Source organism: Stereum hirsutum (assembly GCF_000264905.1).
Source record: "Stereum hirsutum FP-91666 SS1 unplaced genomic scaffold STEHIscaffold_16, whole genome shotgun sequence".
Lineage (NCBI taxonomy): Eukaryota > Fungi > Basidiomycota > Agaricomycetes > Russulales > Stereaceae > Stereum > Stereum hirsutum.
The window spans coordinates 688,257-707,735 of record NW_006763146.1 but is presented as its reverse complement, the minus strand read 5'-3'; the positions used below and the strand labels follow the sequence as shown (position 1 = coordinate 707,735).

The window sequence follows — 19,479 nt, the reverse complement described above, 5'->3', positions numbered from 1 at the left end:
ATATATTATACTATCTGACCACTAACACCGTAGATATATACGGCTCGGTCTCTATCACGGGTGCTTGGCAGAGGAGTCTACAATATGGTATGATGTCGAGTCTAGTAATAGTATCAACGTTCAGACCCAACTCCCGATTATACGTCGTCGCTTCTCTATAGCTAAATGGATGATTCGCTGGAACGCCCTATCATTACCACCGACAATTCAGTTTCGCAGAACGAACTCTTTTCATTCTTGATCTTTCATCTTTTCAAAATCGAAATCCACTAATCTGAGTAAGGGGTATTATAAACTGTAAGTATAATCGATAGAGGTATGGTTCAGAGTAGAGCCCATCACACGGCAGTGTACGCATGGAGAGCCTACGCTATGTATACTGTTTTCACGTCGTCAAAGTCGTGGGTTCGTATATTGTGTAAGTCATGAAGTGGTGGATGGTGAATGGTGAGGTGAAAAGCGAATCATGAGTAAGTATTGAATGGGGAATGATGGTACATTGTCTGGACGAAGAGAAGCCAAAGAAAGCACGAAAAGCAACGGAAAGTTCAGTCCAGGAGTTCAATTACTTAGTCCTATGAGCTCGACCAAGTCGTAGTCTACAAACACAGACACACGCATCAGTACAACAGACGTCATAGTACCATCCGTCTCATAACGACAAAGACAAAAAACGTACCAAAGGCAGATCACGCGAACTCGCACCAACAGAGATCGTGAACTCCCCATCAGGGATATACCACGTCTGCTTCTCGACGGACCACACGCTCAAATCCTTACGACGCAGCTCGAACGTCGCGAGACCCGTCGATCCAGGCGTTAAATCCTTGATCTTGGTGAAGCCGCGGAGGACCTTCGGGGGCTGGTCGGATTCCGGGATGGAGACGTACTACAGAGCAAACAAAATATAGTCAACGGCTATCCTCACAAGAGGAAAACGACAAGGGGACTCACCAACTGCGCGACCTCACTCCCCGTCACATTCCCGCTATTCGAAACCGTCGCCGAAACCGTCGCAAGCACATCATAAAGACTGTTCGTCCCATCGTACTCCTCGAACGGCTCCGCGGTCTCCTGGATGGCGGTGTAGTCCGCTTTGAAGGTCGAGTCGAGGCTGATGTTGGAGTAGGAGAAGGTGGTGTAGGACAGTCCGAAGCCGAATTCTATTCGATATATATAAAGGAAGGGGGAGGGAGGGAGTAGATGTAGATGAGTGTGTGAACGGATGTGCGGTGAGTGAAGGTGAAAAACGTACCGTAACGAGGAGTAATGTTCTTAGCGTCGAACCAACGATAATCGATGAAAACGCCCTCGGTGAAGTTCGCCTGTGGCGCAACGACAGGGTCTGAAATGATCCCGTTCGGCTACACAAAAAACCCTTCAGTTCACCACTCACACCGCACCACACCTTGAAAAAAGAAAAAAGCAAAGAAACTCACAGGATAATCACTCAGATTCTTCCCCCACGTAAACGGCAACTTCCCACTCGGCGCCACATCGCCCCACAACACAGGAACCAACGCCGCCCCGCTCTCCTCGCCGGGCAACCACGCCGCCACCACCGCCGTCACATTCTCATTATCGATCCACTTCTCCACATCCACGACGGCTGGTATATGCATCACCACTACGACGTTCGACGAAGAGTTGACAGCGGAAGCGATGAGCGCGTCGCCGGAGTGGTCGAGCGAGATGTCGGCGCGGTCGCGGCCTTCGGTGGAATAGTCGTTCACGAAGACGAAGGTGACGTCGGAGGTGGAGACGAGGGCGGTCACGGAGTCGTAGTCTGTGTCGTTGAGGACCCAGCCGATCTGGTGCCGAAACGGAATATGGCGTGAGTGTCCGATTCAAGTCGTGAAGTGGATGGAAGGAGAGGAAGAAGCGCGTACCTCGGCACCTTCTTTCCTGACACGAGCTTGAATAGCTTCAAGAGGCGAAACAATCCAAGGGGCGTATGCGTATCCACTACCACCGGCCATGCTGAGCGTTCCGTTCTAAGGTGGCGCCCATCAGTCAGTAACGTGTGGCTTCAAAATAAGGTGGAAAGCTTACATTGTTAGTAAAACTGCAACTGTTGAGATCAGATCCACATCCCGAAGGACCCAGCTCATTGTCACCAGCATCGGTACCTAATCACCGACAAGTCAGCTCTCCACACGATCATAACGCTCTATTGTGATAAGGGTACGAACCGAGAACCGCGATCCTCTGCGGATTTTTCACCGGTAATCCGCCCGTGTTCTTCAACAGTGTAATCCCATCCGTTCCGATCTGGCGAATCAACTCTGCCGTCGAAGCCTGGCGGACATTCCTGTACCCGACGGTCGAGGGGAAATATTGCTGGCCCATGGCGTTCTACGAACATGCCATTCAAATCGTCAGAATCGTCCATATCGAAACATGCATGAGATGACGGGAAATGCATGAGATGACGGGAAATGCATGAGGCCGGAAAAGTGAGGGAATAGAGTGGAGAGAATGGATGGAGAAGGGAGAAAGAGAACTCACAAACAAAACCTCCGGAGGTGGGTTCGTGTCCTGTCCCAACGACACAAGCGGCGTCAACAGCCTGATGACCGCATCGTCCAGCCTGTCCTCCGTCACGGACCCGTTGTTCACGAGGGTGGTGAGCGAGTCGCCCCAGAAGGTGCCCCAGAGGCCGTCCCAGCCTGAGCCTGGCATGCTCTATAAGACGGCAAAAGGAGAGTCGTTGATATTAGTGAGTGAACAGGAAGGGCAGGAAGGAGGCGAAAACGTACGATGTCCATGCCTCCGTTCATAGAATTAAGATCATCATGTTGTCCTCCCCAATCGCTCTACAACCCCACCGAACGAACGCCACAATCAGACCTTTCTCTTTTCTTTTTCTTTCTTTTAGAAAGCACTGGACAGACTACGCACCATGATACCTCCCTGGAAGTTCAACTCCGTCTTCAACAGATGATTAAGCGTATACGCATTATTGCACGCTTGCGTCTGGTTGACTTCGTTATACGAGCACCTGTTTCAAGGGCCTCGATCAGTCCCGTCCCCAAACACTTGGAGATACTTATGGACGGGGAGAGGTAGAGACGTACATCACGTAGGCAGCACCGGCACGGACGGCCTCGGCGAAACTCCAGAGGTATACTTCATGTGTAGTCTTGTCGTCGAAGTTCGAGGAGATCCTGCAATGCACGTTCAAGTTCAAGTTGAGATGAGCGCTCGATGACGTCATATGTTGAAGTGAGTAGGTACTTACGAGCGTTGTTCGCCCGCGGGGAAGACGCTGTACGCTGTTGATCAGGCCAGCCCAAATAAGTACGCGAGTCATTAGGTATCTACCAGAGAGAGACAGAGAAAACTATCCCCACCTTCGGTCTGATTATATTGATTTCTGTAGGTATCTTGCTCGTAGCCGATGAACTGCACGGGGCCCAGACTCAGCAAGGGTAAAAGTGTAAAGAGTATGGTTCGGGTACTTACGTGCTTAGAGGTAGCGGCGACGCCTGAGTCTTGCAGACCCTTGATGCTTTGATAGCTGGCCTCGCCGGTAGCGTACGGGTCGACGAACCATCCCTGGAGTCTACTCGTAAGCAACGATAGCTCCTCAGCTGCAGGGATGCTAGAGTACGAACCTCCCAGTTACGACCCGCCAAGGGCGAACGACCAAGTGGTCCACCAGTCACAGGCGCAAGCGCAATATTGACGCCTAACATAACCGGCAAAGTTCATCCCGCATTCGAAGTTAGAGCGAAATCTAAAACGGGCGGAAGTATGATCATGACATGACGACAGACAAACAAACCTTCATCCAAAAACTCTTTTCCCATCGCATAACTCCTCTGATACATCAAATCGCGGTCCCAAGTAGCCGCGGTAGTCAACCCAGCAGGGAACTGCGACGCGCCATGCACAGGCCGGATACCGACCGGTCCATCCTCCAAGCATATCCCAGAGATGTTCAAACGGTCGATCCCGTTGAGGTAGCCGACACATCGTCCGTTGTCGCCGGTGATGAACTGAGCTTTCTCGTCGACTGTCATTTCGGCGACGATGCTGCTGGCTTTGGACCACGCGCTCGACCAGGCCTTGCCACCATCGGAAGTTTCTGAAAGTACGAATGAGGGTTGGAGTACTTGAAGGGATTAAGGACAGAGGAGGCACGTACTGGCAGGCCATTTCTCGTAGTTGATACTGTCTAGGTCATCGCGTCGTTGAAGAGCATGAACAGCAGCAGTGGAAGAGAATATCGCGAGCAGAAGACTGAAGAATGCGGCGGACTTCATGATGGTCAAAGTCAAAGGTGCGCCTGGGACGAGTGATCACGAGGGGGCAGGCAAAAGCAACCTTGGGGGCCCATGTCGTACGCCCTCCCCCCTTATATATAAACGAACCGATGATGACTGTAAACGGTGCAATGATTCAAGGGCGGCGAAGACATGGCTCGACTAGGAGTCGGGCGTCGGTATCGAGCGCGTCTGTTTCTTGGTACGGCCTTTGGGTAAGCCATGTTCCGTGGACGGACAGGAGGTGGGACGGACGGACGGGTCGAGCGGGAGAAGAAACGAAAGTCCGGGGTGCGACGTCATGAAGTCCTTTCCCCGCCGACGACTGCGCTCCCCTTGATGGCCAATCCCCCACGGAGGGCTTATCCCCCGCACTCGTAGTAAAAGGCTCCGTTAGAACGATGGGGTCGGTTGGGGAAAGAATACCAGCTAGAGAATACCAGCTAATGTCAGCCACACTCCTATGGTTTGCGTGGAGGAAAGTCAAATGATGATGGGGCTCTGAACGAGTCGGGAGATGGCGAGTACGTATGCGTGTAAGTACTTCAAGCTTCATCTCGCCCCGTTCCAGATGGCCTCGCATCCAATTCGTGTGTACCGTCATCCAGACACTTCGAGGAGCCCGACGAACACCGACGCAATCTAGACAGACAGCCAAACGAATACACATCGAGAGCATCGGCCTCAGGGGTTGCAGGATACCGAACGTCGAGGAGCATGAACGTTTCTGCAGCGGCCATCTCCTCCTTCCAAGGCTCGGAAAACGGACTTTGAACTGTCCACTCGTTCCGAGTCCCGAGAAAGCCCCGAGCGGCCGCTAACTGCTTTTGGCAGGTTTGTCTCGGCTTCGGACCGAAGACGCTCGTTGATCACCGCCAATACACTAGACATTGAAGTACGGTAAATAAAAGACTTGATGGTACGCAGTGGTTTGAAATGACTTTCCTCTTGTCTACCTCGATTTGATCTTGACAGTCTTCGTTCAACATCTCCGGAGTCAATGACGAAACGGTACCGGGAACACTGAGCAGGAACAAGTTCGTCATCCGGACATTCCAAACCCGAAATTTCATCCAAACGGGAGGATTTCAGACGAATTTCAGAACGACGACTCATAAGGAATAATAAGCACAGGACGCCCACAACCCTTGTTTCTACTAGTATCTCTCACATAGTATCAGCGTAGGCTTGACGCATCATACTTCCTCCTCTGTTCGTCTGGGATGCTATCGTTCATCAGTTGGGGCACCCTCACATCTCGTACGCACACGTATGTAGATCACAGCACCGCAATATCCCAAAGAAAATGGATTCAAAACTAAACATACATTCTTCCCGACGTCCACGCAAGAAGCCACACATCTCTTCCGTCTCCGCTCGAATTCCCAAGAGCTTCTTGGATATCTAAGAAGCAGGCCACACAGCAGGACCGGGCTAGAGCAAGAAGTCAATAACGATGTATCATAAACATTTGGTGGAACAGCAGCGAAGGAATGAATGGAAGTTATACTCACCTGAGTGTAGTTGGCTGGGATGGGGTAGTAGATGTCGATGCTAGATTTAATTCGAGAATTTGTGAGTGATCAGAAGAACCAGAAATAGATATGACAGTTTACGCACAGAATGCCGGGCTCCTGTTAACGAAGCGGATGTTCAAGTTGGTGGTCAGTAACGTATACCATACCCGGAGCAGACTCGGAAGCTGGAGTTCAACTCACGTAGCCCTGTTACGACGATAGAGGTCATATCAGCATTGCAGGCGGCAGTCAGATTGAGTATGACACGCACAGTGTAAGCTCCTGGGAAGGAGACGAGAGGACCGGGTGTACCGCTTCCACCTTGTTTTCAATTAAAAAATAATATCAACTTCTGCGACTCATCAATGTCGAGTGAAAGCACCGTTTCGTACCTCCAGTGACCTCGACTTGAGCGCAGCCGATGTAGAACTGTGCGATATCAATTCAATCGGGAATATATTTATATTCAGCATGACACTCAGGAATGTGCATACCTGAGCACCTCCGTAGTAAGACGCGCTGTGGATGGCGATGTGCTCGATGCGGACCAAGTACCTATCCAATAGTCTGTCAGCCATCTCAGCGCAGTATAAAGGCAGCCTATACACGCACTGTCCAGAGGGAGTCTCAGACGGAATAGGGAACGAGACGGAAGACATATCTGGTGCCAATTAATGGTACCGGTCAGTGGCATTCGACACCGGCATTGAACGTTGTGGAGTACTCACTTTGAGAGGGGAAAGTGATGGTCGAGCCTCCGTCCGTGACGGCTGAGATTTCAAAGATCTTGACAACGACAAGTCATGCCTATCAGCCTCATACGCAGCGAAATATAATATGTGCTTCGTAGATTTGTACTACGTACCTTGAACCAAACATCTCCAGAACCGTCCCAGTCAGCGACGTCGGTACCAGATGGAGCTTGCGCCATGTAGACGTTCACGACCTAATGTGGCATCGTGTCACACAAAACAAAACATAATCAGTAAGGTACAGTTCACGTAGGAGAAAACAACACCGCTTTGAACTTGAAGAGCGTACTTACACCAGGGTGGTAGAGGTTGGACGGGTTTCCATGGACGGTGAGTCCAATAGTGTCACCTGCGGCAACACTAGCAGTCGAAGCCGTAGTACCCGACATCGCAGTGTCGTAGCAACGAACGTCATCAGACGTAACGTCCGTCATCTAATCATGTTGAGGAAATGACACGAAAGTCAGTGGCATAACTTGTAGGACTGGAGTAAACGACCATACAGGGCCAAGGTCCTCATAGTTGTTCGTCTCGCTAATCCAGGCATGATCCCGAAGTATGAGCGTCAGAGCGTGCCAACGAGACGTCTGTATTGCGTGTCGACGCACCGAACGTAGTCCCAATCAGAAGACGTAGCGCCAGAACTGATGAGCCCAGGCCATGTATCTATCCAAAATCCAACGGGGAGCCATAATACCATCAGTCATCATATACCACACGCTCCGTACTCAACAAAAACGTACAGTGGGCAGAGGCCTGGATAGCAAGGGCAGCAGCAGCGAAGAGAGCAGCGAAGGACTTCATAATAAGTGCCAGAGGGAACCTAACCACCCATACTGTGAGCCTCCGCAGCTTAAATCAAAACTCGTGCAGTTAATTATATCACCTACCTGAGGTCATTTCAGTAATGAGCATCGCTGTGCAAGAATACCGGAACACGAACCTGGTTCGGATTTTCCGTCCAAACCCCATACATACTTCTCTTGAATGATGGATGGCTTCCGTCATGCCGCTAGACTCAACGGAACGTACAAAATAAGCCTGGTCCATCCGGGATCGCGAAACTGACACTATAGCTGGTGAGGGGAGAAGAAGATGGCATAGGGTAGGAGAGTCACGCGAGAGGGATATTGTTAGGACGTGAGTGGGTTGAACAGAGGTTGAGCCGAGAAATAAGCCGTGGGCGTGAGGAAATGACCGGTGTTCAGCCGCTTTATGAGATTCTGCCATATGAGCAGAACCGGACGAACGAGACTAAGCATTGACGCGCATTGCGGTGCTCGTTCAATGCAAAAGTGTAGACGATACAAAAGATACCATCGCCGCGCCAATGAGCACGTACTGCGTATAACAGTAGGCGAGCTTGAGATACTTATGAGAGGTTCAGAACTTGCTCGGAAGGTCATTGGTATGATTCGTGCAGTCATGCATCGGCTGCTGCAGAATCTTCCATAGATGAAGAAGAGTAAGGCAGAGCAGGATGGTGGTCGATGGGCAGGCGTCGAGAACAACGACGCGGACGTCGGAGCAAGCCGGCTACAAAGCCTCATCGAATTTCAAATCCATGACGGGCCACCGCCACTCAACCTCTCCAATTGTCAATAAATACTCGAACAGAAATCTGTGTACATTCTAGTGGGTAATGAGGTACATACGATGTCTAGTTGTCTGCATGGCTCAAAAGGGCTACATTGAGAGGTGTATAGTCTATAGGTCTAAATGGTCCGTTAGGTGGACATAGCCAGGCATCTACGACCATTCTACGTTGGGGCTTCAACAGTGAACGAGTATCAGAGTAAGTCAACAACATGGTATGGGAGCAGATAATTTATAATATGTGGTACAACATACCAAGGACCAATTCAGACTCGTCCTGTCAAGTCCAATTCTGCTGGCATCTGCTGCCCATCCAGCGCGGCCAATGCGTTCTTCACAACCATCGCAGACATAACCTTCCTCGTCTCTGTCGTGGAACTACCAATATGCGGTAACACAACGCATCTGCAACATAATCACGGAGCACCATATTTTATCAGCTTTTTTTAACCACGATGAGGTGAAGTCAAAGCGCCATGACATACCTCGGCTCCTTGATCAATACATGATCAGCCCCAACCGGCTCCCCTTCCACAACATCCAACCCAGCCCCCCATATCCACCCCTCCTCCAACGCCCTCGCCAACGCATCCGAATCAATCAACGTCCCCCTCCCCGTATTCACCACCACCGCCGTCTTCTTCATCCTTCTCAAGAACGCCTCATCAACAATATGATACGTCTCCGGTCCTCCTGGCGCCAACAGGAACAGAACATCGGACTCAGCGGCGAGAGTGGTCAGAGGGACGCGAGTGATGGATTTGAGGGAGGAGAGAGGGTTGGAGGATTGGAGGTATGGTTTTAGAGATGGGTCGTCATCGATTTGTGGAGGGGATGTGGTGGACCGGCCGGTGTAGATGCAATGCGTTATTCCGAAGGGGACGAGGCGGGCGAGGGTTGCGCGTGCGATGCGACCGAAACCGAGGAAGCCGACTGTGCGTGTGGGTGTGAAATGTGGGGCGCTGATTTGAGGGCCACAGAAAAGGAACGGTGCCCAGGGTTTGTTGGGCCACTGATTTGTTTATGGAGTGAAATGGAAAGATGACGGGATGAGGGGTTGGCACGGATGATATTGTGGCATGGTACTTACATCACCAGCTTGCACGACAGATGCTGCCTCGATAGCGTTACGGCTCGACATGAGAGCGAGCGTGACAGAAAGATCAGCAACTATAATTCAGACAAGCTGTCAGCCGAGAAGTGATCTGATATGTGATGATAACTGGGGTATTTGCGCTCACCTGAGTCTGTCAGTACGTCTGGTGTATATCCCAGGCGTATGTTGCCTCTTGAAAGCGTCTTCAAGTCGATATGATCTGATGGATGTCATTATCGCTGTCGTAGAAGAAATTGGATAGAAAATGACTGACCGTAACCGACCGAATACGTCGAAACGACTTGCAATTGAGGGCCAGCTTTTTGTTTCGAACATCAATGAGATTTTTTGAGAATACCGTGATGCTGTAGCCTACCTTTGTCCAGTACCTCACGGTCGGCCTCACAAAAAAATCGAGTATCAGCGCATGGATGGATAGTACGAAAGCGAAACGATCACCTTCTCTGTGAACATGATTATAACACCGGAAGCACCGACGATATTATCCATGAGCCATTGTCTGTCGCATGCACGATCTGTATACGGCCACAATATTACCTAGAATCAATACCGCAGTAATTAGTATCTGTCAGCCAAGGACGGAGCCGTGTCGCGAACCTCGATATCGTGTCGTTCGTGTAGTAGAGACATGGCATCGGGACCAAGATCGCGGCATACAACAAGCTTGCGTTTCTGCTGAGGGGTTCTATACGGATGTATGTCGAAGACTGTCAGGGCATTTGTACCAAGAACCGGAGCACACTGCCAACTGCAGACTAGGACTTACACAGTCATCGTTGTAGATTTATAGCTAAGTATTCAGACAGGAGACTGGAGTCAAAAAAGGACAGAGGTAGAGGAAGACTTCTACTAGAAAGTATCTTCCCCGTTTTATAGTCGTCGATATGAAAGTCTAGGATCCGGGTCTCTCCCGAGGCACTCGGACGAGTCACTGTGGCGAGCCAATGACAGTGGTGGAGGTTGTTGGAAGGAACCTAGGCTCGGGGAAAACCGGCAACAGGGGCTGAATAAATGCGGCGCGTCGGAGTTCGATCCTGATGCACGGTGGCCCGCCACTTGCGCCACACCGAACTCTCAAAATGCCTTTGAGACCCACCGAACCTATTACTTACCACCGTGGAAATTAAATAATATAGTGTAGCGCTAATTGTAGAACCGTATCCTGCACCCTCTCTCACGCATATACAGACGTTCCTGTACTAAGTATCAGTAATTCCATTTCCAGCGAAATGATCAGCTTCCAGAGCTCAACTAGTATCGACCAAAATCACAAACTGGCAGCAGTACTAGTCATGTGGGAGACTGCAACCATCATCCTATTCACCAAATGTGGACGTCAAACAACACAATCCTTGTATGTATAGCAGCTGGTATCTATCGACTTCAGGGGTACCCCGATGATCGTATACAAACATGAAAGTTCCTGGCAAGCACTGGCATTAAAGATCATCTATACTGGCATGTAACCTCAGGAACGAACATAAATAGCTTGAACAATCACAACCTGCTGTTCTCGTAAAAGTCTCTCTACATATTACATACTCGAACAAATGAAAAAGTGACGATCAAAACTCCCAGGCATTAAAGATCATCTTCACCGTGACGCAACCTCAGACTGTAACCTCAGGAACGATCGTATGCGATACTGAAAATACCAATCACAACTCACACTCACACTCACGCAACAACACCTGCCATTCTCATCACATTCCTAGTCAGCTCTCCATACCGTAACTCGAGCAAAAAATAAAAGGGACGATCAAGGAATCGAACCCGAGCAGAACGAGATCACCGACATCACCCTGCCTGAGTGCCTCACGCTCTCGACTATCACGATCAGCGGAAGTTCGGTGTCGATGGTTAAGTGTGTTACATCCTATGTCACTGTGAGTACGGAGTTACACAGGATAAAAGGGAAACTTACTATCAGCGATCACCGGGGAGTACATACGCGAAGTTGAGTGTTCCGAGTCGCTTCTGTGTGCCAGTGAGCACCGAAGGGATGTCAATGTAATGTTGACCCATGAGCTGAAATCATGATGAAAATACCGGGGACACCGCGACCTCCCGTGACCATGCATCTGCTATGTAGCAAGAGCCAAGCCTCCGACTGCTGGTGTATTAAAGAAAACTCGACCGAAGAAAAATCGGGTACAGGCGCCAGCACCCCCGATATACGTTGTCCTGTACCATCCTAGTATGCAACTTTCAAGCCAAGCGAGAATCCCATTCAAGACCCAAAACGGACTAAGTACATACTTACTCCGCTTACATTTTATTTAAACGCCAGGACGAGGAGGTGTGCATTCCCTCCGCCCTCCACGCATCCCCTCCGACACGGCCGGTGACTACTTACGGTGAGTCATGGGCTTGTTCCGAGTCTATGCTGGCAGTAATGCAGGTCCAAGTATGCGAACCACCAAATTTTCACTGGCGGGAGACGCGAACAATTGCAAGAGTCAAGTGTTCAGAAAGAGATTCGGATGTAGCCAGCCAAGACGCGGCCGCAGAGCATACAACTTTAGAAGGCAACGTACATATGGACCAACTTGTTGCGTCTGACGCTCTGAAGTTCAAAGTGAGAGCGCGATTCTGGGGAAGGTGATGAAGAGTGCGAGGCTTCGAACGTTCGAAATTTCGCGGTCCCTCGAAAGAGAGTTTGAAGGTCACGGTTCCAGGGCGCTTTGTTTGTTTGTTCATGTAAGTTACAATTCTAGTGCGCTCATTAGAATATTAGCAGCCAGACCGCTGTGGAAGTTTGGGCGTACTTAGTATTCAGCCATCACAGAACAACCTGCTCTATGAACGAAAGATATGAGAGGCAAATCTAGACATGGTGAATATTTAATTGGGGTAATAGAAAGGTTACGCGTCCAACATGTGCGCATACATAATGAATAGGGGCTCAACTCACAAAATCATCGCCCTACACGAGCCTACACCCTCTGAATCACCGGGCTCTTTACCTTTCCTGTAACCTTCACGAGTCAGGCACATAACATAAAGTAAACAAGCATCTCCTTCCATCCATCTCCTTACATACATACATACATACATCGGGTCTTGCACACAGCGCAGTTCGAGCTGGACCCTGTATGTACGGCAATCTCGATACGCTTTGACACAGATCGTGATTTCATAGATATAGATAGATAACTAGCTATAGTACTTACAGGTATGTAATGTTGTCCTCGAGGCTGAATATTTCGTGTTGTGGGATTGTATGTAAGTCGCAGGATACGTATGTATGTAGGGTCTATCGATGGACTAGTACTTACTGTGGGTTCATGTTCCGTGACGTGTTGGATGGTGGGGATGGTTGAGATGACGGGGACGGTGGGGGGATTTCGGTGGTCGAGAGACCGCACAATTGACGAATTATGGAGTTTATGGTTCGAGTTCGCACCCTACTCGTCAATAACGAGAAAGAAACAGCCGGACCAACTACAGCTGCGTCCAGTCAAATCACCGCGATTACTTACCCTAAACATATGTCTGTCTGTTCCTGGGCGCCTGTACTCCCATCCTCGAGCGAGGGGTCTTCGGCACTTGAAGAGTCAAAGCAGAGTAGCATGTAAACCGGCGACCCACCACTAGCACCCGATACGCCATATCCGGAACGGCGCCTGTCTGTCTCGCCTCGTGGGACGCCCTGCGGGGGATAGGGGATCAAAAAGGCAATCGTCAGGCACGGGTCGGAGCAGCTGCCTCAGGATTGGGCGGTGGCGGTGATGTGTATGTACTGAGTCAGGAACGAACGAACTGAACGGTCGGATGTCCGAATTTCCCATTGACACAGTGGATGGTGCGTGATCATAGAACGGTCTGAATCCTCGAGGGATGAAGTAGACGAGGGAAGGAGTGCGTGTGTGGATGATTCAGGATATGAAGAAGTGGAAGAGGAAGGATAGCCGAGGGGAAGTGATGGGACGGTGACGCGGTGAGTGATGAGGCCTTATGGGACATGGGCCGGTGGGATGTGGGTATGTATGTAAATGGACAGGAAGAATCGGCGGTGGATGATGCAGATGCAGATGGGAGAAGCAAGGCGGAAGATTGGGCGGTAAGGATGATGATGATGGGGCATGGAAGAGCGCACGCAGGGGTTCTAAAGATGGAGAGTCTTAGTGCAGTATGGAAATGGATGGGACAGAGGATGCGACCGTTCTGATGGATCCTGGGAGGACGAGGAAGAGGACGCGGCAGGACGCGAGAGGACGTTCCGGGAGGTTCGGGGTGGGGCTTCGCAGGCAGGAAGCGAGGACCGATAAGTGCAAGGTCGGCTGATGGCGAAGCTTGGGAGAGACGCAGCGGGCAAAGTAAGCAGCGCCGAGGACTTGCTCCGTGAAAATAATGATATTTAAATATGGACACGAAAGAGAGGTGGAGACGATCAGGCACACGGTCGTCGGAAGGAAGTGCTCGATGGGGATCGTTATGCAGAAAACGCTGGAGAAATGAGAGCCAGAAATTCACGCTCCGCCGCTACCAGACATTACTTAACCGCGTCAACCTGTCTGCCCCGCCCGACCGTCCCTCCCCTTCCGTCCGTCCACATCAACTCTCCACCACCGTCCCCCTTCGAGCTCGTCGCGTAGTCCGTCGTCGTCGTCATTGTCGTCGTCGAAAGCTCCAATTCGCAATACCTCCCGCAGATGTTGCCTTTTCGCTCTGCGCAGCAGGACGAAGACCCGCTCGCCGTGGCACTCCGACCGCCTCCAGACGAAACCCCCGACATGCGTGCACTACGGACGAGGCGAGAGGAGGAGGCAAGACAGGTGTCGAAGAGCATAGACGATGCTATTAGGCTCGAGCGTCAGATGAACAAGAAGAGGAGAATCATCAGAGTACTGCTTCTCGGCCAGTCGGAATCCGGTATGCATCCTTTTCCACCTTTTCGCTCTTCTCTTCCTTCGAAAAAGAATTGTTTGCTCAACGTAACTAGGCAAATCGACAACTCTAAGACGTGAGTCTAATTCTACCTTTCTTTCTCCTTCTTCTTCGTGCTTCGTTTTTCTTTTCTGCGTGCTTGCGTTCTGTTCCGTCGTCGTCATCCCCGGGTCATGCGGGTCCTCGATATGACCCAGTCCATGGATCGGCCAACGCCCTCTCCCCCCACCCGCACTCTCAAAACCACCCCATAATCCTCCTCATCACGCTCTCCACTCCCCGACATCCCCAAACCCACCAACCCTCCTCCCAAAAAACCCACATCATGCACCCTCCCGACCCTCCCGACCTCCCGACTCCTGACCACCGAATCCCAGCATCGGACGTATACCACCCCGTATACCGTATATCGTATATCAAGCATCACCTTGACGACATCCATCCAGCATTGCGCGTTTACGTTATGTTATACCCTGCCCGTCACGCTTGCGTGCAGGGATAAGTTATAACTGCAATCGAGATGCAGGGATAGCTGTAATCGAGATTTACAGATACTCGATGAGTCGTCTTCGGGACATTGATGCAATCGGTCCGTGGGCGCGGACTTCTTTGATAACGAAGGCGAACCCGAACCCGAAGGCGAACACGCTCAAATTTTGGGCGGGCTTTGAAGGCATCGCTCGGGTGATAGACATGCAGAGCTAGAGCCTTGCGAGTCTGATATGTTTTTGATTTTCGGAGGAGGTGGTCCGGTGGGACGCACGCACGCACGCGTGCATGCATGCATGCTTATCCACGAGCTAATGGACGGACGGACGGACGAGCGAAGGATTGCAGATTGCGTTTCTATTGGAACGTTTGGCATTTGTTCTAGTCGATGGTCAATCCGAGTGGACTGTTGATCACTTGTTCCATGCTTATTTGCCGAAACGGGCATGTCATGATCATGTCTGCTATGATCACGCTATCCAGTCTGCTTGATGGTCCCAGACACAGACGCATCCAAATCCCACTACACTTTCTTTTCTTTTCCATTCATCCATCCCTCTCCCCACCCCCCTCCCCCGCAAAAACCCCAACCCAACAACTAACCCCCCTCCCCCCTAGAATTCCAACGCCTCTACACCCCCACCGCCTTCCGCGACGAACGCATCCACTGGCGCTCCATAATCCAACTCAACATCATCCGCTCCATCCACACCATCCTCTCCGCGCTCTCTGACGTTCGTAACACTCAGTTTTTGACACTTTCGCCGAGGTCGAGGGCGAGGACTATTGATTCGGGGTGGGACGAGACGAGTACGTTGGCGCCGACGGTGGGGAGTGGGAGCGGGAGTGCGAGGCATGGGAGGAAGGAGTCGGGGGTTGGGGGGTGGGAGGGGGGGAGTGGGCGGGATGGGGGACGAGAGAGGGAGAGGGAGAGGGAGAAGGAAAGGGAGAGGGAGAGGGAAAGAGAGAAAGAGAAGGAGTGGGAGAGGATGCAGCAGTTGGGACAATATCCCGCCTATGGACATTCTCGACAGGATTGGGACCACGGGTACGGACCTGGGCCTTCGAATGGGCATGCTCATGCTCATGGTAGCAGTCATGGACATGGGCGTGGATATCGAAACGGGAACGGGAATGGGAACGGGAATGGGAACGGGAACGGAAATGGGAACGGATCGAGCTCACCGGTTTGGGGTTCGCCGCCGTCGATGTCGTATGCTCATGCACGGGCTAACGCGTCTGGGTCGGGGTCTGCGTCTGCGTCTGGATCGGGGTCGGGGTCGAGTATGTATCCTACGCAAACACAATCTCAATCACAAACACAGGCGAACGCGAACACCATGATGTCTTCCTACGGGAGCGTCACAAGCACCACCATCCCCAACAGTCCGTACCAGTCTCAACAACACCACAACAACCCGTACGCCCACACGCACTCCATCCCCCTCCCCTCGCACCCAGGCGAAGAAGACAACGAAGACCTCGACGCGCTCGCGGCTCGTTTATTACCGCTGCAACATATCGAGAGTTTATTGAAAGCGAAACTCGTACCGCCGAATGAGGAGGAGGCGGTCGATCTGGGGGCGACGTATGATGCTGTTTCTCATTCCAATTCAAATGGACGAGGAGGTGGAGGAGGGGGAGGAGGAGGGGGAGGAGGAGGAGGGTATGTGAATGGGCATAGTACGGCGAGCGGGATGACGAAGGAGATATACGTGCGTCCGGGACGGTGGAGGGCTTCGTTTATACGGACTGTTGGTAGTACGGCCTCTTCATCATCATTATCACGACATGGGAACGGGAACGGGAGGCTGAGAGGCGGGGATTTGGGGGGGATAGGGGAGGAGGGTGGGGATATGGATGCGGAAGATGACGAGGCGCAGGCGGTGTTGTGGGAGTGTAGAGAGGATATGATAGCGCTGTGGAGGTCGCAGAGGGTGAGGGAGGTTTTGGCGCTGAGGAGGGTGAGGTTGGAGGATGAGAGTGGGTTTTTTTTGAATGATTTGGAGAGGGTGACGGAGATGGGGTATTTGCCTACGGATGGTGCGTTTGTTTTCCTTGTTCTGTTCTTCACGTCGATTCTCGGGCGGGGAACTGATTTTATGGTGTGGGTCGTGTAGATGATGTTCTCAAGGCACGGCTAAAAACGATTGGGGTGTCCGAGTATAAGTTCGAGATGGAGGCTGGGCCACAGACGGGGACAGAGTGGCGAATAGTTGATGTTGGCGGGTCAAGATTTCAAGTATGTATTTTCTCTTCTCTTTGTCCCTGCCGTCCTTCTTAGTCGACTTACGCGCAATTTTATTTTGTGTGGTGTGTTATGTAGCGACGTAAGTGGCCGTTCCATGTTCTAACCATGGATAGAACGTTTTGAGCTGAGCTCGGTATTTTCTCTGAATAGCGACATGGGTTCCTTTCTTCGACGATGGTACGTCTCCTCCCTTCTCAAATCTCGTGTGAGCCCGCAGACCGACTTATTTCCTTATTCATATCATCATTAAAGTCGACGCCATAATCTTCCTCGCCCCCATCTCCGCCTTCGACCAAGTCCTAACCGAAGACCACAAAGTGAACCGTCTCGAAGACTCCGTGCTCCTCTGGAAAGCGGTCTGCTCGAACAAACTGCTCGCGAACGTCGATCTCGTGCTGTTCTTGAATAAGTGCGATCTGTTGGAGCGGAAGTTGGATGCGGGGGTCAGGCTCGCGAAGTATGTGAAGAGTTATGGGGATAGGAGTAATGATCTGGAGACGGCTAGTAAATGTGCGTGTCCTTGCCCCCTCCCTTCCCTGCGCTTCTGTCAGACAGACACTGACTAGTCTGTCTGGTTGTCAAACACGACCTTATCGATGACGGTTTTCGCGCAATAGACTTCCGGAGTAAGTTCAGCGCTATACAGAGGGCGTATAGCCCGACACCGCGGAAGTTCTATGGGTTTTGTACCTCGGTCACGGTACGTCGTCTGATTGACACCATCCCCATATATCTTTCATATTGTCCACGATGCTTATCTCCCCCTCTCTCTCGACACGACGTGACCTATCAGGACACTGCTACGACAGCAGGTATCCTCGCAAGTGGTGAGCTTCTTATTTTTATACACCTTTGGCGGTAATCAGCCGGACCTTCAATTTCGTTTGCTCATGCTCACCCGACCGTCCTGACTTGTGACAGTGCGCGATATCGTTCTCAGGCAACATTTGAGGCAGTCCAAGCTTGTATAACGACTTTCGGCCACAGTGTTGCCTCGCGTTCCGACTCTTGGCCTCGCGCGTGCGCCTACATTTATTACGATTGGGCTGTTGGATGACATCTTATGACCCCCTACTTACTCACCCGCCTCTTGCTTTTTGTCGACATGTTGTTTTGAGATCATCGAGTCCGTTGTCCGTCTTCGCTTCTGTTTGAGGCTTGTAATGCACTGTCTGTCAACATTAAGCACCCCACCCTCCACTGCCCATCATCCAGCTCCCATTTACACTTTTTTACCCCTTCGCCCTCGTCCTCGTTCTCGGCCTGGCTCGTCGATCCAGATATATCACTCATCTTTATGCTTCAATTCATACAACCACCCACCCACCACCCACCATGCGCTACCCACCTCACATCGCTATAGCATCCAACCTCTCTTTTCTTTTTTCCATTCACAAGTCACTGATTCCCTGTTTCGTCCAATTTTTTCTTCCTTTTTCTTTTGCTCCACCGGATCTAACATATCTGTTTTCTTTTTGTGATTGCTGCAATGGGTCTCATTCTGTCCAGTCGAGCGCTCGTCCTCCATTTCTCCATTTTTCTGGTCCTTGATTTCTTCTCCTTTTTCTTCATTTTCTGAGTCATGAGTCAGGAGTCAATATTCACGGGTGTGTGTCGTTAGTTAGATCTATTTTCCATAGTAGTACATAGTGTTCTTGTCATGCATCATTTCCTCCTCCCCAGAGCTCAGACAGATTGGTGCCTTTGTCTTGGCGCGATTGTGTCTGCCCTGTCTATTTGGTTTCGCGGCTCCACTTCTGCGTGCATACTGCCGCCACTGTCCTCGACTTTCATCGATGTGCCGGCGATCTGCTCCCTCAGCCTTCTGCATTCTGCCCGCCTCGAGCAACTGATCTACAACTGACCCCCCTGCCTTATAATAGACGATGGTGCGCACAATGCTCTAGGGTATAGCCGCGGTCCGATTTCTCTCGTGTTGGTGGTACCTGGGAGTTTCTTTTGGGTTTGATCACGATGCTTTCGCTCAGTTCCGTTCGTCGTTTTCTAAACTTTACCAGGCTGGTTACTGATTGGCCTCGAACACATTCCATTGCATACAGGAAACCAACGACATGACAGGAACGGTCATCAGATGCAACAATTTTTTCCTTTTGTCCAACGACCTTCCGTGCATCTGAGTCGGTAGAACGGTTCGAACTACAACATGGCCTCTTAAGGCGACATAATCTATCTATGCATGTGTTCTGCGGGCCACATCACATCCATCCATGCATCATGTCATTTGTCTATCATCCGTCCCATCCTCGCGTAAAAAAATCAAAGGTCCTTGGACGCCGCTGTGGAACTCCTCTAGTCTCCTGACTTCTACGCGCGTCTCGATTACTGTGACTATAGGACCGTGCTAACCTATGCCAGAAGCTTTGTGGCGTATGTGTGTACGTCCTGCTTTCTCGAACGGGGACTTTGCGCCTATAGGCTAATAGGGGCAAGCAAAGAGAATCGTCATTGGCTCGACGATTATGGATGCTGATGCCTGTTGGCGTTTCGTTGCCGTCATGCTCCTTACTTGGAACACTTGGACCTGAGCGTGATGGCGATTCGCCATGGGCAACATACCGCTGAGGCCCAAGTATACCTT

General features: G+C 51.1%; 4 protein-coding genes across 4 annotated transcripts; 1 reads left to right on the top strand and 3 right to left on the bottom strand.

Annotated features, from left to right (window-relative positions):
- Positions 1-301: 301 nt before the first annotated feature.
- STEHIDRAFT_124824 (uncharacterized protein) lies at positions 302-4,964 on the bottom strand. The gene is made up of 18 exons (XM_007309058.1): positions 4,151-4,964; positions 3,788-4,090; positions 3,618-3,691; positions 3,466-3,558; positions 3,354-3,405; positions 3,242-3,275; positions 3,078-3,167; positions 2,902-3,001; positions 2,760-2,816; positions 2,509-2,685; positions 2,193-2,355; positions 2,053-2,129; positions 1,890-1,994; positions 1,440-1,811; positions 1,256-1,364; positions 955-1,163; positions 680-889; positions 302-599 (listed from the first exon to the last, which is right to left on the bottom strand). Exons 1-18 carry the CDS (start codon positions 4,266-4,268, stop codon positions 576-578), a joined length of 2,367 nt encoding a protein of 788 aa, XP_007309120.1. The 5' UTR covers positions 4,269-4,964; the 3' UTR covers positions 302-575.
- A 708-nt stretch (positions 4,965-5,672) lies between these two features.
- On the bottom strand, positions 5,673-7,341 carry STEHIDRAFT_161323 (uncharacterized protein; the record flags this gene model as incomplete). Its single annotated transcript, XM_007308869.1, has 14 exons — positions 5,673-5,702; positions 5,783-5,822; positions 5,889-5,902; positions 5,987-5,992; positions 6,057-6,106; positions 6,178-6,214; positions 6,280-6,340; positions 6,398-6,446; positions 6,514-6,571; positions 6,651-6,731; positions 6,831-6,971; positions 7,041-7,071; positions 7,146-7,203; positions 7,281-7,341. 14 exons carry the CDS (start codon positions 7,339-7,341, stop codon positions 5,673-5,675), a joined length of 717 nt encoding a protein of 238 aa, XP_007308931.1.
- Positions 7,342-8,107: 766 nt separating this feature from the next.
- STEHIDRAFT_85329 (uncharacterized protein) lies at positions 8,108-10,199 on the bottom strand. The gene is made up of 10 exons (XM_007308868.1): positions 10,017-10,199; positions 9,848-9,935; positions 9,689-9,787; positions 9,606-9,630; positions 9,504-9,548; positions 9,375-9,449; positions 9,224-9,303; positions 8,619-9,145; positions 8,389-8,538; positions 8,108-8,308 (listed from the first exon to the last, which is right to left on the bottom strand). The coding sequence occupies exons 1-9, from the start codon at positions 10,022-10,024 to the stop codon at positions 8,400-8,402; spliced, it is 1,086 nt and encodes a 361-aa protein (XP_007308930.1). The 5' UTR covers positions 10,025-10,199; the 3' UTR covers positions 8,108-8,308; positions 8,389-8,399.
- Positions 10,200-13,863: 3,664 nt separating this feature from the next.
- STEHIDRAFT_103429 (G-alpha-domain-containing protein) lies at positions 13,864-18,214 on the top strand. Its single transcript, XM_007308867.1, has 9 exons — positions 13,864-14,125; positions 14,196-14,216; positions 15,248-16,672; positions 16,750-16,875; positions 17,031-17,057; positions 17,133-17,390; positions 17,498-17,580; positions 17,674-17,707; positions 17,802-18,214. The coding sequence occupies exons 1-9, from the start codon at positions 13,906-13,908 to the stop codon at positions 17,849-17,851; spliced, it is 2,244 nt and encodes a 747-aa protein (XP_007308929.1). The 5' UTR covers positions 13,864-13,905; the 3' UTR covers positions 17,852-18,214.
- Positions 18,215-19,479: the final 1,265 nt, after the last annotated feature.

Bases quoted from the DNA above. Each gene is read 5' to 3' on its own strand.
- STEHIDRAFT_124824 (XM_007309058.1), bottom strand. From the start codon at position 4,268: ATGAAGTCCGCCGCATTCTTCAGTCTTCTGCTCGCGATATTCTCTTCC. The intron at 4,091-4,150 runs GTACGTGCCTCC...TCGTACTTTCAG, and splicing joins CTACGAGAAATGGCCTGCCA to AAACTTCCGATGGTGGCAAG. The intron at 3,276-3,353 runs GTGGGGATAGTT...CCTGATCAACAG, and splicing joins TCAATATAATCAGACCGAAG to CGTACAGCGTCTTCCCCGCG.
- STEHIDRAFT_85329 (XM_007308868.1), bottom strand. The intron at 9,631-9,688 runs GTGATCGTTTCG...TTTTTTTGTGAG, and splicing joins TAATCATGTTCACAGAGAAG to GCCGACCGTGAGGTACTGGA. The intron at 9,146-9,223 runs GTAAGTACCATG...TAAACAAATCAG, and splicing joins CTGTCGTGCAAGCTGGTGAT to TGGCCCAACAAACCCTGGGC.
- STEHIDRAFT_103429 (XM_007308867.1), top strand. From the start codon at position 13,906: ATGTTGCCTTTTCGCTCTGCGCAGCAGGACGAAGACCCGCTCGCCGTG. The intron at 14,126-14,195 runs GTATGCATCCTT...CAACGTAACTAG, and splicing joins TCTCGGCCAGTCGGAATCCG to GCAAATCGACAACTCTAAGA. The intron at 14,217-15,247 runs GTGAGTCTAATT...CCTCCCCCCTAG, and splicing joins CAAATCGACAACTCTAAGAC to AATTCCAACGCCTCTACACC.